General features: G+C 37.1%; 1 protein-coding gene across 2 annotated transcripts in view; it reads right to left on the reverse strand.

The window, feature by feature from the left end:
- The window catches only part of LOC123874348 (lachesin-like), an 87,357-nt gene that overhangs the window by 62,053 nt on the left and 6,248 nt on the right, over nt 1-19,056 (reverse strand). Inside the window, exons 2-3 of one of the 2 annotated variants that reach the window (XM_045919619.1) lie at nt 5,388-5,420; nt 4,793-4,957 (exon numbers count right to left, since the gene is read on the reverse strand). In XM_045919619.1, coding sequence (XP_045775575.1) covers nt 4,793-4,898 — 106 coding nt within the window. In that variant the 5' untranslated portion in view covers nt 4,899-4,957; nt 5,388-5,420. Of the gene's footprint in view, nt 1-4,792; nt 4,958-5,343; nt 5,421-19,056 lie in introns of both variants that reach the window. The other variant, XM_045919620.1, reaches the window with a different exon arrangement.

Raw genomic sequence — 19,056 nt, forward strand, 5'->3', positions numbered from 1 at the left:
GTCCATTAAAAAGCTGCAGTGTTTCGCATTGTTAGTCCAAACTCGGATAATATAAAGTGCGATCGGGCAATAATTTAGCAAGTTTTATGGCTTACATCGAAACCCCTATTGTGTGCTGAGCTAAATTGGAATTGCTCGTCCGATACGGGTGGAATGAGTTGAAAACACGTAGTTACTTGGATTACATTCCGCTTTTTGTAGACTCTATCTTAATGACCTGAAGCAAATAAATGTTAATGGCGCTGATTCGGGCGTGCCAAACCAAAGCTAAGCGAGATTGAAACATCTATGTATCAATCTGTTTCAGTTTAGCGCAGATAGAGGGTATTTATGCTAAAGTTGTATATATTAGAATCACTTCGCCTCAAATGCTGAGGGTACTGAAAAGAGCTAAGTGTAACTGAAAACTAATGATGCCCATCGCACAAGAAAGATTGCAAGTTTCTTCTTCAGAGAGGATCCTCGTACCTCAAAAGGAAAAACGGAACCCTTATAGGATCACCTTGTTGACTGTCTGTCTGTCTGTTTGTCTGTCTATCTGTCTGTCCGTCCGACGCGTCTGTCAAGACATATAAGGTACTTCCCGTTGGCCTAGAATCATGAAATTTGGCAGGTACGTAAGTATTATAGCACAAGTACCTACAGGAATAAATATGAAAACCGTGAATTTGTGGTTACATCATTAAAAAAAATGTGTTTAAATTTTCAAAGTAACAAAACTATACCAAGTGGGATATCATATGAAGGGCATTTTACCTGTATATTCTAAAAAAGATGTAAATGATTATCGTGTAAAATGTGAAAAAAATACCCGAGTACCTACGGAACCCACGGTGCGCGAGTCCGACTCACACTTGGCCGGGTTTAATTCATTATAGGCAAGCGTTTGACCACAATCAGACCTGATGGAAAGTGATGATGTAGCCTAACTGAAAAATGTGGTGACTGAAGATCAGTGCTGAAGTATCTGGAGCCCAGATGCGTGTCCTAGAAGTTTCGTGTCTGAGAGGGCCTGAGCTATTAAACAAGCTAAATAGCCTAACAGTTTGAGGCTTTGCACTGCCATATTATTTGCCTGTTATATATTTTGTCTAATGCTATAGTTTGCCCGTAGCCGCCTTAGTGTTTAGATTTAGACCTAAGTTAACTTGATGAGGAATATGCAATGTGCAGTTCCTAGAGTTCAAGCAAGTTGTCAGAAGCTTACAAGCAATAAAGAAACTAATTTAATATATAACTTTTGTGCTTTTAAATAAAAACTTGAAGTAAAAATAAAATGTACTTATTTATTTTACAGTAGGTAAGTACCTATATGTATTTTATATTTCAGCGGAAATCAAAAAGATTCGAGGTCAAGTGTCTACTTATGATCAAGATACTAAGCCCACACTTGTTAGTATTACTTTGTTGTACTTATTTACAAAATGGATTTTGAATTTCGAGAAATATTCATTTATTCCTCAACAAAAACCCAAAAACCTACGTCAACTAACACCCCCGTTACTTTTTGACATTGACAAAATTCTCTCCTTACTCGCGGGACAAGAGCTATAGCCCATTGTAGTGCCCATATTTCCTTCATTGTAATTGCAATTTTTCCGCTTGACAGGGGTCGCCACTAGCAATCAGCATACCTTTTCGCGGCGAGAGAACGTAAATAATCTATCTAGAGACAAGTCGCCCTTTCCCGCCGTCAGAAAAATGTATTTGCGACATAAAAGGAGGGGGAGATGTTCGTTACGTTTTGTTGCTCCCTGGAGGACATCCCGGCAGGATCCCACTACATGAATGTTTTACGCTCATGTCACAGTTCTGATTTGTAACCACTAGGCGACAGGTTTTATGGCTGTTGTTTTACATTACGCGATAAAGTTGCTTCATTGTTTTTATACAGTGTTACATGACTAAACAAGGTTACTTGTTATTAAAAATTGGTGTATTTTGCTGATTTTCTAGGATGTTTACGAGTAGGTAGATAGATACTCTTAATTACTTCGATAGTAATCTAACTGACTAAATTTTAAGCGCAAATTCGGTTTCTTTGAGTGCTTAGATTTTTATTATTAAAAAAAACATGCGTATTTTACTAAAGTGACAGTTTTCTATGTGTTACTTTACATTATCAAACGTAATTGTGTTAGAGCTAAATATCGTTTTGGGTAAATTTGTTGAAAATTATCGTGATACTAAGATAAAATCCCAGGCAGTGAACTATCTGTAAGCCCACTGCATTATTATCCCAAGAAACACTCTACCATATATCTAATGGAGGAGGATAGCGACCTTCAACAATGAGGATACAACGAAGAAATAGAAACAAAAAAAGGATTGGATACAAGATAAACCGTTACTGAACACTAATCTCACGATAAAAAGCAATTACCTACGTCATACGATTATGCTGTTATGTATGAGTATGTGTTATAGTGGCTCCCCACGGTGCCTGTTTCTGCGGATCATCACGCACGGCTGATTACCATGGAATGCCACGCACCGCGCACGAGGCTCAGATGAGGTGTCTGCGTTGCCATAGACGATACTCTTCCCATGGTGCGTCGGTACGGGTTGGGCTGTTTCCGTCAGCAATATCACGCACCGTGGGAAGCGGGTATTGGGTATATAAGCTGGACGACAGCTCGGGGTAGCTTTAAGCCACATTTAAGCCCTCGTGTGTCTCTCTGCTCAAATTGCTGCAGAGAGAGACAATACTAATATCCCACTACAGGTAAATCCCCACACAATAAGCTTGCATTTCAATTATGCTAGCCAATGTACTGTTTTGTACGAGTTGATATCATAGTCACGATTACTCATGAAAGTTGATAGACTTGATACTTTGACAACCTCTCTGGCTCAGTGGTAAGCGCTGTGGTCTTATTCGTGGGAGGTCCCAAGTTCAATTCCCGCGCAGAGGTTTGGAATTTTATAATTTCTAAATTTCTGGTCTGGTCTGGTGGGAGGCTACGGCTGTGGCTGGTTACCGGCAAAGCTGTGCCACCAAGCGATTAAGCGTTCCGATACGATGCCGTGTAGGAACCAAAGTGGTACCTACGGGTTTAATAAAAACTGCCGTACCCCTTCCAGGCTAGCCCGATTCCATCTGACTGCATCATCACTTACCACCACGTGAGATTGCAGTCTAGGGCTAACTTGTATCTGAGTAAAAAAAAAAAGTTGTAACAAGGATAATGAAATTTTCACAGAATATGTATTTCCATTGCCGCTATAACAACAAATATAAAGAATTTCAAAACGATCGCCATGAAAATTTTGAGGTATGAAACAGTAAAAGTGAAACATTGTAGGTAAGTAAATGCGATTAAGTGAAAACGCAATAATGTATAATGTAGCCTGATGCGATGCTTTAAGTCCCTGAGCTCTCGTCCGGCGATACTAATATCCTTTTACGGCTAAGCTTCGCAAAATACGGCTTAATTGAAGTGTATGTAATGGGGAAAATTGTTGGCTTGATTCAAGCAGAGTCCATCGCTAGCCCAATATGTGGTGTCGAATAATTAAATACACAGTTACGGGTTCTTACATCACACTAATCACACTAATATTATAAATCGCACTAATATTATAAAGGCGAAAGTTTGTATGTGTGTGTGTGTGTGTGTGTGTGTATGTTTGTTACCCCTTCACGCAAAAACTACTGGACGGATTGGGCTGAAACTTAGAATGGAGATAGATTATACTCTGGATTAGCACATAGGCTACTTTTTATCCCGCAAAATCAAAGAGTTCCCACGGGATTTTTAAAAAACTACATCCACGCGAACGAAGTCGCGGGCATCAGCTAGTATTATATAGGCGAAAGTTTGTATGTGTGTGTGTGTGTGTGTATGTTTGTTACTCCTTCACGCAAAAACCACTGGACGGAATTGGCTCAAATTCAGAATGGATATAGATAATATCCTGGATTAGCACATAGGCTACTTTTTATCGCGGAAAATCAAAGAGTTCCCACGGGATTTCAAAAAAACCTAAATCCACGCGGACGAAGTCGCGGGCGTCAGCTAGTGATGACATAAAGTTTATGTATGATTTACGTAAACCTGGATAAGTAAGTGTAAAAAGCTTACAAAACAGCACATCGAGTGTCAATAACGATCGTCAAAAATTGAGATAAACCTTTGGATACCGACAACTTCCGTACCTCGAGCGCTTAGCATGAGTTATAGGTTGTAGTTAACCGCTAACTTGGCGGCAAAGCAAATCAGCTATAAATAAATATATAAAAAATTATGTCAAAGTTTTCATGACCCTAACGTGCCCTAACTCACTGAGATCGTTGGTCATCTTAAAATAGGCTGAGCCAACGATCTCAGTGAGTTAGGGCACGTTAGAGGTCATGAAAACTTTTACATAAAAAAAAAATGTATGTATATTGTAAATTTTTACAATTTTATTTCGTCACTAGCCGATGCCCGCGACTTCGCCCGCGTGGATTTAGGTTTTTCTAAATCCCGTGGAAACTCTTTGATTTTCCGGGATAAAAAGTAGCCTATGTGCTAATCCAGGATATTATCTATCTTCATTCCAAATTTCAGCCAAATCCGTTCAGTAGTTTTTGCGTGAAGGAGTAACAAACATACACAACACATACAAACGCTAACCTTTATAATATTAGTGTGATTATACTTACTTCAGCACTGTATTTATTTATCAGATCAAAGTAGCATGGATACATGGGTGTGTAGTCATTATACACATACGTGAGTATAGCTGGTACATTCTATACTTACAATGCAAATCACTCACGATAGTTTAAACTTAAAAATAAAATTACCTTTAGTGCTTTCAACAACGCCGTCTATCCTCCACAGAAGCATCGCGCAATAGACCGTCAGGAGCATCTTGCAGTTGTACAATTCCACTTTATGGATCCAGCTCATCTCTACGCAATCTCTTGGCTATCACGCCATCCACTTTTGACGACAACATTAGAACGTCCCTATTAGTTGACAGATAACATTTACATATAGGTACTAATATTTTATTTAATACCAATACAATACCGTTACCAGGTTTTTAACGTTACATTTTAGACACCGATAATAACGCTACAATTCAATTACTTAATCGTACCGTGGGTAATTTTCTTCTTCTTCAAAAAATGAAAACATATTCTAAAAATGATCCTCCGTTATGATTCAATTAACTATTTTTATTACATCTAGAAAACAGTTTTTATGTGTGTAACTGTAATTGCTCAGTTCTATAATACTTTGAAATGTACCTATGTTAATTTGATTTTTATTCTTATTTAACTTTGAACAAGGAAATATCATTAATGAGCGAAGAAACATTAGGCATTGGAAAATTAAACGAGTCTATTACAAAAGAAATTGTGGAGAGATGAGCAGTCTTATCGTTTTAATTACATCTGTGACGAAGACTCGAGTCACCAGAGGTACCTGTAACAAATAATAAAAATGTTAAGTTTTATTAAACTTCATTTTTGTATATATTTTAATCCGAATTCTTCTACTTATTGAACTGATTTTTTTCGCATCTTTCTGCAATTAACAATCCTGATAATGCAGGAAAAATGTCCACATTAACTGTGAGGACTGTGCGAAATTTATCAATTATATTTAGGTAAGAATTTATGGATTAAATTAGCAAAATTAAACGGTAAGTATACATATAAATTACTAATAAGGACCGATTTTTCAATCGCCACGGTATTGAAAATCTGTCAGAATGTGAAAGTCGTCAATCGTCGTATCTAAATATCGTCAATTCAATTCGATTCAATTCAATCATCTTTATTGCGAATACAGATCTTAAAACTATTATTGTTAGGTTCTGCCAGATTCTACCTTTCGGCATGCAATAATGCAAAATTTCATGGACTTTGGTTGCTTAATATTCAAATGAAATTGGAACTACGATTGTATGAAACGAGTGACGGAGAGAGCCCTGTTAACGGATGCAGATAGATTAAAATTATGTATTTTGTTATTGGTTTTTGAATAATGTAAGTAATTTCTTAAAAGTTGTCAGCAAAGATATAACACAGGCCCGTCACAAACAATGTTTCAACTTTCAACTAACAAACTAAATAAACACATAAAGATCCGTTCACGACCCGCCGCCAATGTCTAAACTCAGGGGATAAAAAAGGGCATCGTATAAAATTTTGAAAAGGGCCGTTGAAGCTATGAAAACATTTCCTTTTTCCTCTTCAAAGACGTCATAGAATGGTATATCAAAAAAAGCTCAACCAGGGGCCATTTTATTTTAAAAGGACCACCCAGGTTTACGGGATTGAATTTTTCTTTCAAGTGCAATAGTTAAAGTCTTGGGCATCATCTAGTACATATATTATATTACTAGCTGTGCCCGCGACTTCACGTGGAATAGTGACCGCGCTTTATATAGCCACGGACGCTCAGGCGCGAGGCGTGTAGTACGTACTCTGTACGTTAAAAATGTTCGCCGTGATTCTTTACATTGACATTACTTTTTTATTTATGAACCGATTGACATGAAATAAACACTAAATGTTAAGTGAAGCTTACTACAATATATTAATGAAAACCGTATCTAAATCGAATAAGCCGTTTCTGATATTAGCGTGCACAAACACACAGACAAACAGACAAACAGACAAAAAAAAATTAATTACAATTTCGGGTTCGGCATCGATATAATAACAACCCTGCTACTTTTTTATATATTTCCATTGTACAGACACCACTTTTCTACAATTTTATTATATTGTATAGATAGATATAGATGTGGCACTCGCCGGCCGAGAGGCGATCGGAATACCAACTAAAACCCAGCGGCGCTACTGCGCGTCGCCTGGCGACTGGGTCACGGGAACACCGAAGCATCAACCGCGACCCACTCAGCGACGTCCACCGAGCCGGACCCTCCACCAGGGTTCAAATACGCCTTGACCAATTTGGAAATATTTTTTTTGTAAAGATAGGTAAAGTAGATATTATTTTTTATATTGACAATTTCAAGAAATAAAAGAAGAAAATATGTATTACGATTTCATACAGAGAAGAATTAATACGCTCTACGAAACTCGCGCGAATCATCTACTTACTAGTACGTATTTCATAAGAAGTCTCTTCTGGAGACAATTTTAAACAATGTTAATTAACGTAATTAACTCGACTCCTCAAAGCGAGAGCGCGGAGCGAGGCGTGTAATAAGACGGCACAGGTAACTTTGAAGCTATTCACTTTGCATACATTTTCTACTACTTTGAAGTAAAACATGTTTTTTATTTCCAATTACAAAGTAAAAATAATTGGATCGAAAAGATTCGTTGCTTGCCGCGTGGAAACCTTATATTTCTATGAAATAGGTAGGCATCGATCATCTAATCTAATTTGTACTTAAGTGATCACAGTATTGTAATAAATATTTAAAACAAGGGACCAAAAGCTTAATTTGCTATAATCCGCCACACCAAAGAAATCTTTATGATGCAACATGCAGCATGCGACATGCACCGCCTGCCCTCCCTCTGATAAACATGCAGGAAAAGCCAGCCACCAAGCAAGCCATACGCAGCAACGCCACACAAATCCCAAAACAACTCGACGCACGTTTTGCCCCGACACCGGAGCATCCTCAGGAGATGTAGACCTTACCTACATTACCTAATTGTAAAGTTACAAATATTTAAAAAAATACGCGAATGTTAAAATAAATTGAATATCTTTTTTTTTATATATTTGCACGGGTTAATACAAAATCTTCTATTCTTCGTAAGTTGAACATTTGTATTTTCTTACACAAAGGGGCGATAGATTACAGCGCAGGTACACCCGTAATACATTTTACGCCGAGATTACGCCACTAAATAAAACCTGTTGGCGTTATTTCGCAACTAACTGGCGATATTTTGTAAATGTTTAGGCGTTTTTATGTGATAATGTACAATGCCTTAGATTACATACAAGGTCGGTTAATACGAAATGTGTCTTATATAAAAATATGAAAAGAATACGGTTTATTTTTTCGGCTAAAATGTTGGCTTTATATTGTGAGAACATACCAAATGTTACACAAAATAATATTTTATGGCTGCCGAATTATAGAAAATAGAGATATATTTTCTGTACTATTTTCGTCTTTGATTCTTACCTTCTAGGCTGAAACTATTTTCAAATTCGAAATTTGAACCCTTGCTACCTTCGCTAAATATGTCAGTACCAACTCTATGCATTCGACTGGATAGCTGATCCTCTCTCGATTGACCTGAAAAATTTGGCGATCAATCACTCAAATATGAGTACCTACCCTACGCAGACAACGTCGAAGTCGTAGAACAAAAGTTGTTAGTTTTAATGATAACAGTTACGTACCGAGAGCTTTCTGAAATTTTTTATTTAACCCTGTATACTCTGTAGAGTAAGCTCAGGAACTTCACGACCTTGTTCCTCATTCTCGTTCACCAGTGTACCACAGAACAGCTAGAAACCACAAATGTTGGCATCCTTATGAGGTTGACATCAAATCTACTCGCATGGAACGTTTTTGATATACAAACCGCTGAAGTGTGGAATTCCCTACCGGCATAGGTAGATACGTATTTCTGCAACGTATAACCTAAATACCTTCAAGGCCAGAGTGAACGGCCATCTCCTAAGCAAGCGCGCTTCGACTTAAACCTCTTCATTGCTTTTTATCGAGCATGTTTGTCGTCAAGCGTAAGCCTATCGCGCAATAAATTCTTGACCATTCTACAGTTGCCGCTGCTAGGAATCAAACCTGGGATTTCCTACTTATTAGACTCACAGCATTTACCACAATGCCAGGGAGGTTGTCAATTTGTTTTGAAGAACCTAGTGGCAAAGCCGTGCCGCCAAGCGATTAAGCGTTCCAGTACGATGCCGTGTAGAAATGTTGTAATTAATTAGTATGGGTTTAATGAAAACTGCCATACTCCGTTTAAGTTAGGCCATTTCTATCTTAGACTGCATCATCACTTACCATCAGGTGAGATTGCCATCAAGGCCTAACTTGTATCTGGATAAAAAAAGATCGGACCTACTGTACGGATTTCACTCAGCTATTAGCGTAGCTAGGGAAGTATCGATTTTTGTTAAAGGATCCAGAGTCCAGAGAGTATTACGTAACAAAATTTGCAAGTAAAAAGCTTCGGACTCCAGAATGCCCTATAAAAAGGGGGACAATAGAATTTCGTCCAGTCCCTTCGCTTGTAGCGCATAATGTAGGTTACGAAGTTTGCCAGCCGTCGTAAAATATGGAAACTGTTTTATTATATCAACGCCTCTTGAGGGATATCAAGAAGGGAAATCTTGTGAATCGTTTTATCACTAAGTGTATAAGCTGTGGTATAAGTATAGTATAATGGTTAGTTATTATGTCATCTGTCTATCTGTCTATCCGTCTTAACCACACCGCTTGTTATAGTTTTGCATAAATAAATAGGTAAGCAAATAAAAATATTTTTATAAAGTTCAAGATACCACAATGATCATGAATACGCTTGGTTAATTTTAGCGTACATTTTCATTTAATATTAAATACTGAAACCGCCATAATTGCCCCTCATGTCATTTAACGGAGCGTAATTTATGATGAACACACACTAGAGGCGCGCCGCACAGCCACAGACAGAACGTAATACATTTTTCAGTACTGAAAATGCGAATGATGTTTTCAGTACGCCCCCATGTTAATAAATTTTTAGCGACCGCCCTGGCATAGGCAGCGGCCTTAAGGGCCGGTATCCACTTTTTTAACCCCCGACCCAAAAAAAGGGGTGATATAAGTTTGACGTGTGTATCTGTGTATCTGTCTGTGGCATCGTAGCTCCTAAAATAATGAAACGATTTTAACTTAGTTTTTTTTTGTGTGAAAGGTGGCTTGATAAGAAGCTATAATCCAAGAAAATCGGTTCAGCCGTTTGAAAGTTATCAGTTCTTTTCTAGTTACTGTAACCTTCACTTATCGAGGGTTTTATGAATTTTGTTATAATTTTTACACTTGTTTTTCACAGGAAATGCGTATCGCATACCTATCTGAAAGGGGAAATGGATTGTTATGTGGGGCTTGCATCCACTAAAACCTGTGTGTGTCCCTCGACGGACTGGCGGTTACGCGGATATAAGCCCGGTATCCACCAAAGCGAGGCAGAGCAGAGATGTGTTCAATACACGAATCAGATTAATTTTATTGATGGCAGGTAGTGTTCGTTTTTTCACGATATAACTACCCATATTATAAATGCGAACCTGTGTTTGTTTGTTACGCCTTCAATCACGCCACAGCGAAGCAACCGAATGGCGTGATTTTTTGCATAGTTACATGGTTAATCATAACCATCCGTAACTTAAACTTTATAGTTAAAGACCTGGAGAGTGTCATATATTACTTTTTATACCGGTAAATCAAAGAGTACAGGATACAAAATCCACGCGCACGAAGACGCGAGTATCAGCTAGTCTTAATGCAATTAGCATAAAGATTAGCTGACCTATACCTAGATCACTGCGTTTCACCATATTTGAGGCCCCGCAAACGATTCCCTGCATTTTCATAGACATAGAAAAGTACGACACAGTGGTGCGTGCGGTAAGTTTGAATATATGCAATCTGCGATTATCACAGGGATAAATACACATACATATACGTAAACCATTGCGCTTCTCCTTATCTGAGGGCTAAAATAAAAATAAAACTCGCAAACGATTCCGTTCATTTTTATTAAACGCTGAAAGATGCGTTGTTTTGACGCATACGGTAATTTTAGCTGAAATCTGCGATGCAATGATGAACACACACACACACACACACACACACACACACACACACACACACACACACACAGATACGCACACAAACAGATCAAGGAGTTTCCCCGAACCCGAGGACCGAAATAAAAAGAGAAACACGAGCAAACGATTCCCAAGGGAGCCATTCCCGTGTTTTATTCTTAGATAATTAACTCTTTGATGCTGCGGACATCTGTTTATACTGAAACTAAATTTATATTTTGTTTCAAAAGAAAAAGATTATTTTATCACTTATCGGCTACATTTATCATAGCTTCGCATTTTTAGGGTTCCGTATGCATCTATCCTTATACCACAGTATAACGAGATAATAATATTAAGGTAATAATATTTTATCCTTACTCTGTGCTATTACTAAACAAGTGCACTGTACGTTCGTTTGTCTACCAGCGGGCTGTATCTCATGAACCGTAATTGGTAGAGAGCTGAAATTTTTACTGAGTGTGTATTTATATTGGCGCTACATTGCCGCTATAACAACAAATAATAAAAAACGTAGATGGCAAATGGTTGCCATGCAAATTAAAAATAAGTAAAAAGTACATTGTGTTTATATATCTTATGCGATGGTATGGACCTCTTCGTATGCGAGTTCGACTCGCATTTCACCTGTTCTTCATACAGTCAGTATTAATAAATATTATATGTTACTCTTTTGGAGGAAATTTTGAAAAGGGTTATAGAGTCAACCGGGGACCCGAGAGTTGGCAGCTATCTTGGACAAAGAATAAAATTAGTCTGGCCATCCAAAGGGGTAATCCTGCCAGCATCTTGGGTACAATGCCTCGCTGGTGGTGGTCTCGATGAGGTTTTAGTTTTAATTTATTGTTGTTTTAATTTAGATTTAAATTTATTTTATAGAATTGTTAGTTATTATTAAACCTTTTTAAACAAATAACTATAAATGAAATATTGATTAATTAATTATTGCCCGATTACGTCTAGTCTCTCATGAATTCATGACCCATGAGACTAGGACAGAGATATTACGTACTATGAATATTTAGCAGAAGATATAACTTGTAGTAATTATATTTACAAGCATTAGCAGTAAATTACGTTGATAAGGAGCGCGCTACCAGAATTTATAGCAGACTGTTTACAGTCATTATGCAAGATACTTCTAAGGCACATCGCACATCCGCAGAGCTGAGGCCGGTGTCTTACTCCGATCATTTATCGTCATTCTACACAATCGCTTACACTATTGAACTGGTGTAAGATATCCATAAGGCAGAACGCACACTGGCAGAGCGTCTTTCTTCGATCTTTGACAGTGATTCTACACCATCGGTGAATGATCACTGATCAGTGTAATGTACCGTAGACTCCATACTATTGTACTCGTGCAAGATACTACCTGTAAGGTACAACGCACACCATCAGTGCCGACCCACAGCGTCTTTCTTCGATCATTAAACTACATTCTACACCATTGGTGATTAATATTATAGAATTATGATGATTGGTATTAATCAGTGCAATGTATGTACAGTGGAGTCTATGAATACTAAAAGGATTGAATAATAACTGACTATAAACTATACTAAAGTTGATTTTTTAAAGATTTTTTTGCCACATAACGACTCCCTCGGTGGAGTGGTGAGTTCTGTGGTTTTATTAGTAAAAGGTCCCGCGTTCTATTCCTGTCAGGGGCAGGTTCTATTTTATAGTTCCTAAATTGGTCTGGGCTGGTCTGGTGGGAGGGTTCTGTTGTTGCCTACCAACCCGGCAAAACCGTACCGTCAAGAGATTTAGCGTTTCGGTACGACATCGCATATAGAAACCGTGTAGAGGTACGTATATCATATGAGTTTAATAAAACTGCTGCCATAACTACCAAATGCCTAATGAAGTTGTTAACAAGTTGTTCTCTGAATATATGAAAAATAAAACTCAAATGCGGTTAAAACAACGGGTAACAGCGGAGCTCTCGTATTATTATATTAATATTATTTTAACAAACTAATAATTTTCTCTTTGTCTTCAATTCGTTGCGAGGCATATTATTCTAACTCATTCCGTAGCCGGAGGCACGCATAAATTAACTAAGTAAATATGATTACAACACTACAAACAAAGTGAACTTCTATACAACGTTACAAAGCTTTAACAAAGCCCACCTAAACTCATAGAAACTATGTTATGAAGTTAGCATAAATAAAACGTAAAACACAAACTGTGTGCCGAATGAATGCACTCTAAAGCTTGTTCAGTATGGCCGAATTTTTCGCCAACCATTTCGCACGATTTCTACTTTTAAGCATCATCCATACTTGCGCGACCAGCCAGAAAATCAGCCACGCGGCAAATACCCCCCACGATATATGCACATCTACGCCACTACAACAGGAACACTCTCTTATCGCGTCTCGCATCCTATGTTTATGATGCTATGGTAACGGTATGGACGTAGCTTTACTCTCTCTTTTTATTTCTTTGCGTTGTAATTCTCATTACTGAGGTCGCACGTATACTGACCATTTTAATTGCAAGCCGATTGCGAAATTAAAATAATTGGGATGCAATTTTATTGCAGTTCCCCTAAATGCATCACAGCTTCCAACCGATTGTGCGATTTGCGTGCAATCAGTGCAGCGTGCAGTTTCCAATACATTGCGTGAATTGCATGCTGACTGCACGCGAACTGCGCAGTAGCAGTTGCAGTTGTGTCAACTGCGTAATAACCGCTTCCAAACCGATTAATGCAGTCCAATTATGCAGTCGACTTGTCCAAAGTCCAAATTCAGACTGTCTGTCTGGACACTTGACAAAGTTGCATGGAAGCAACTAGTTTTGCTTTTAGCTGTTCACAAGTTAGTATTAAGAGAAATTAGCCGTATGTGGACAAAGCTTAAAGGTCGACTTAACATATTATTATTTAGCGTACAAGGACCGGGCCTAATTTACTATTCTCTTTGTCTTTTGTATTATCAGGGCCAACGCATACAGATGGAGTGAAGTTTTGCCAAAATAAATAAAGCTTAGAACATCGCCTACGGTGACTTTTTGTAGCGATATAGCTAAATGTATCTTGGACGGCGTATCCTATATTGATACATTTATCAATTCTCGCATCCGCATATTGTATACGCACTGGACAGCGTCACGTCGCTACTATATCGTGACTTTTTTGCGTTTGTATCGTTGCAAAACATCACCGTGGGTGTGTCCCGTTTGAGTTGTTATCGAGATAACCACCGCGCCTTGCCTCCAGTCCACTCTGCCGGTGTGCGATATTATGCCTAAGTCTGTATACATTACATTTATGTATAAACTCATTTGGTCAGTGTAATAATCCCCGCATGTGAATATGTAATGAGAGGTTCCATATTTGCTGTGGACAAGGGTTTTGTAGTACCAAAAGTGAGAAGGAAAGGCCATTAAGTTTTTTCTTTAATTGAAATGTTACTATAAAACTTAAAGCTAGCCTTATCTAATTACTGCACAAACCTTACCCGCGCGAAAATCGTCAGGCTGGTCCTTTGCGCGAAAAATGAGCCAACTCTTCTGTCACCAGATGAGGAAAATGTCTCGTAAGATTTTTTAGCGCTCAGACAAAGAATAACGGGTTGATTGTATTGGATCATATCTTGGTTAATTTACTCCACTTAATTTAGATTTATCTCCAGTCCAAAATAGCCACAATTACGGCATCGTTATATAAATCCATAAAACTACTAAAGCACTTTAGGCCAGCGACTGGAATTTTTATAACCGTACCACACAAAAAGCCAACATAAACCATCAGATTTGCTTTGATGTTGAACTAATGATGCGAAAAATAGACACGGAACACGATTGTGTTGAAACATATTATAAGGTGAAATTCGAAATTTTAAAAAAATATTGCAGGAATTTAGTGAATCATGCAGTTTAAATGCAAAGATGTGCCTGCTAGCATTTCACTGCCCATCCATTTAACTAATTTAGATAAAAAGCAACCACAGAGACAATTTTGATACAGAGACAATTTGCATCCCGAAGCTGATATAGGCTACTTTTATCCCGGAAAATCAAAGAGTTCCCACGGGATTTTACAAAAATCTAAATCCACCCGGCTGAAGTCGCGGGTATCAAAAGATTAACAATATCCCTTTCATGAATTTTCCACAAACTTTATAAAGTGCCTAATTATCAAAATTCATTAAAACCGGTATCCTACTTTGCGAAGCTTATAATTTATTCTCGTATCAATCTCCGGAGAGACGTGTCAATAAATGCTTGGAGCAGATTTATAAAATTGGTACGAATTACTCAATTTCCCTAAGGATACATTTCCATAAAAAGCGGCATTAAAATACCATTTACATTATTAATTGATCGAGCGTTAATAGCCGACAGATTTTTATCTTTCATTTTTTGTTAACGAACGAAAATGTACGAAGAATTAATTGGCGTATTGAGAAGACAAAAGCAAAATTAGAAATAACTTTTTACTCCACAGTCTATACAACACACAGAAAATGTTGCTGAGGGTCGTAACCCCTTTCTAGTTATCATATACTAGTTATAGTCTCGGAGTAATAATACTATGGTTTCGCAGATCCTTCCGCATCTCAATGACAAGTAATAATCGGGAACGAGGCACGGTGGAAACGGAGTTATAATAATGTATGCTCATTGCTCATACAAATAAATAGGAAAGAATGTTTGTTGGTTTGGCGGTTTTTCATTGTTGTTGCTTCCATGAGTATATTAAAACTGCTAAATTGTGACAGGCTGATAAATTTTTATCCCTCCTGAAAATTGGACACAGTAGGACAATTTAAATCTACCCAAATTAAGATGCGGGCAAAAACTAGTTACTATAAACTCGCATTATCTATGAAATACTAGAAAATTATTATTTTATAACAAAGACAATTCTAAGCACCAGCCCTTACCTTTATTATCCAGCGTTTATTTCCAGAATTCCATTGTTATAATTTGTGCAAAAGACCGTTTCAAAATTTTAAATTAATTTCTTCCTCGTCAAAATAATTTATTAAACTTCAATGTAGAATTGCTGATTAAAAGACCCAATCAACAGAACAATGTCGTTGTTAATGAAATGTTCAGTTCAGTCTGTTTGTAAATTTATAATTACAGGAAAGCAAATTTTGAAGTCAATTTCCGGGAAAATGAGATCACTAATTAGCACAGTTGGCCATTTCACTGTAGCGTCAATACGACAATTGATAATCAAAATAAAGTACGGTATGGAACTGTGGACTAAGAACCCGCGAGGGCCAGACCTTTGTTATTTTATAAAAGCTGAACGTTTCTCTGCGTATTGTCCCCAACAAGGGAAGAACGATCAGCGACTATGAACCAACCCCATGCCAGACACCCTTAAATTTTTAAACTCTAAGTGTCTGGCAATGCAGGACGTGATTTCTAATACTATTCCGAAGAAAATATAACAAATTACACTTTATATTTTGACGTAAGATTTTTTACGCCTTTCTTACCTGTTATCTCCCAAAGCCACCATGATCCAAACCTCATAGTCGCTGATCGTCCTTCCCTGTGTTGGGGACAATACGCAGGGAAACTTTCAGCTTTTATAAAATAACGAAGGTCTGGCTCCCGCTGGCTCTCTCTCTAGTAGAGTCAATTTACTTTACAGTTTAATAGTTGATGTTGTTTAAACTGACCGTTGGAATTAGTTTCATTATCGTTTTAACCTATAATAATTATGTATATTGCTATTTATGCAATATAATGTTGTGTTTACTGTAGGTACAGTTTTATTATTTTAAGTAAAACAGTTCTCTCATCAAATAAAACAATGTTTTAAAACTATTACGAGTGTAAATTAAACATTTATAACACCCCCGACAAGTGAAGGTTACAGTAACTAGAAAAGAGCTGATAACTTTCAAACGGCTGAACCGATTTTCTTGGATTGTAGCTAAGAATACTCTCGATCAAGCCACCTTTCAGACAAAATAAAACTGAATTGAAATCGGTTCTTAGTGCTACGATGCCACAGACAGATACACAGATACACACGTCAAACTTATAACACCCCTCTTTTTGGGTCGGGGGTTAAAAATGTGTAAATCAACATAGGAAAGGTATTATTTTAATGTAAAAGATACCTACTACAACATTGTTAGTTTACAACAAAGATGTACTAAACAATAGACTGACCTTTGGGCTGATACCAGAAGCAAGCTTCGATTATTTTAAACAAAGGGAAGTTTAACATCAGTCTATATTATGTATATCTAGTTCCATCCGACCTACAAATCAGTAAGTACTAATTACTTTATTGATGCGTCACATAAGAGATGAAATATAATTAATAACATGAATCAGTTTCTCAAAATCCCGTAGGAACTCTTTGATATTCAGGGATAAAAAGTAGGTACCTACCCTATGTTACTCTCTAGATCTTTATTTATAATCATACAAAAATCACGTACATTTGTTGCTCCATTGTGGCATGATTGAAGGACAAACCAACATACTATCGCATTTATAATATTGTTAGCAATGTAAAAAACTTATGAAGAAATATGCCAAAACCAGAGCGACCAATTATTCTGGTGGTATTGATTCAGTCAGCGACGTTAGGATATTTCTTTTTTTTAACCCCCGACCCAAAAACAGGGGTTATAAGTTTGACGTGTGTATCTATGTATCTGTCTGTGGCATCGTATCTCCTAAACTAATGAACTGATTTTAATTTAGTTTTTTTTTGTTTTAAATGTGGCTTGATCGAGAGTGTTCTTAGCTATAATCCAAGAAAATCGGTTCAGCCGTTTGAAAGTTATCAGCTCTTTTCTAGTTACTATAACCTTCACTTGTAGGGGGTGTTATAAATTTTTAATTTACACTTGTATAAAATATAAGAAGAATGCGGTATTAGACAAGGGCGAATATAACGATTAAAGTTTTTTTTTTCAGGCTGAAACTGACCCAACTTGAAAAGAACTATCTAGGTACTTTCTGAGAGGCACTGTAGAGTCAAAGTGGTATTTTGATACTTACAAGTTAGTAATCCACTTTTTGTAAGTTATTCACGAGAAAGTTTTTGAAGTTGTTCTTGACTTTCAACCCTGCCTTAGATCTTTTGAAACATTGTTTATAAAGAAACTAACTCTCGGAAAGGATCCAATTATTCCTTTCAAAGCTTTATTACGAAGAAATGTTGAGAGGATGAAATCTATTTTGGTGAGTTAGGCGTAATAAAACAAAGAAAACCCTAATTAGTTTTATTTATATTAATTAATTAATTTTATTCCTCGTTTCATTATCTTGATATGGAATCTAAAATTATTATATACAATGTTGTTTTAGCACTCTTGCAAAAACAACATTGTTCATAATAATTTAATTCTATAGAGTATGTACCAAGTTAGTTATCTATTGATTAACTTGGCCGATTATAACTAGTGTGTGAGCAGAACCTCGATGGTCACAATAATTTTAGTTCTAATTGCCTACTATGTGCTGGTTTTAAATGTTTTTTTTTTTTAGTTTCAGTAATAAATAAAATAAATAAAGTAATAAAGTGTCTGTTTGTTTGAACTGGCTTCGGAATGGCTAAACCTTTTTTGACAGGACTTTCATGGACAAGTAGAGGATTAACCCAGGAGCAATATAGGCTACATTTTTATCCGACTTTGAAAAATAGAGGAGTTGTGTGTTTCCATCTATGTACACTGATATCTCCGAGATTTCTGAACCGATTTGCGTAACATTTTTTTTTAATCGATAAAGGAACTTTGCGACATTGTTACATAAAAAATTTGGATTCCACTCCTCAATCCTGATGCTGCAGGAGATCTGACCAATCCACGCGGGTGAAGCTGCGGGCTAAATTAGTGTGGTTTAATTTTGAAGAACGCAACTCAAGATTTTGTCCTGAACTGTAATTAATTTCAGAAAACCGATAAATAGACCATATTTACAAATTTATTCCAAAATTACAAGGTTTTGCCATACCATATAACCTCACTCACATACCTACAATGATCACTCAGGAAGTTTTCTTCCTCAACTTCTCCACAGTAAATTACTAGTTCCCGGAGTACGTGTTATCACGCCAATCTAATTGAAAAACTTCTGACAAGGGTTAACAGTCGACTCACGCCCGTATCCCGTAAACTGTTGTATGTTATAACGTTCAGTGTCAGAACTAGGCGTATTTATGACCGTTAACATTCCTTGGTTTTGTTATCACGTCCAAGATTACATACAAGTGGAGTAAGTCTTTATTTGTGGCTATTGATTAGATTTTTTAGAGTTAGGTATGTGCGTTTTAAGT

Source organism: Maniola jurtina, chromosome 18 (genome assembly GCF_905333055.1).
Source record: "Maniola jurtina chromosome 18, ilManJurt1.1, whole genome shotgun sequence".
Lineage (NCBI taxonomy): Eukaryota > Metazoa > Arthropoda > Insecta > Lepidoptera > Nymphalidae > Maniola > Maniola jurtina.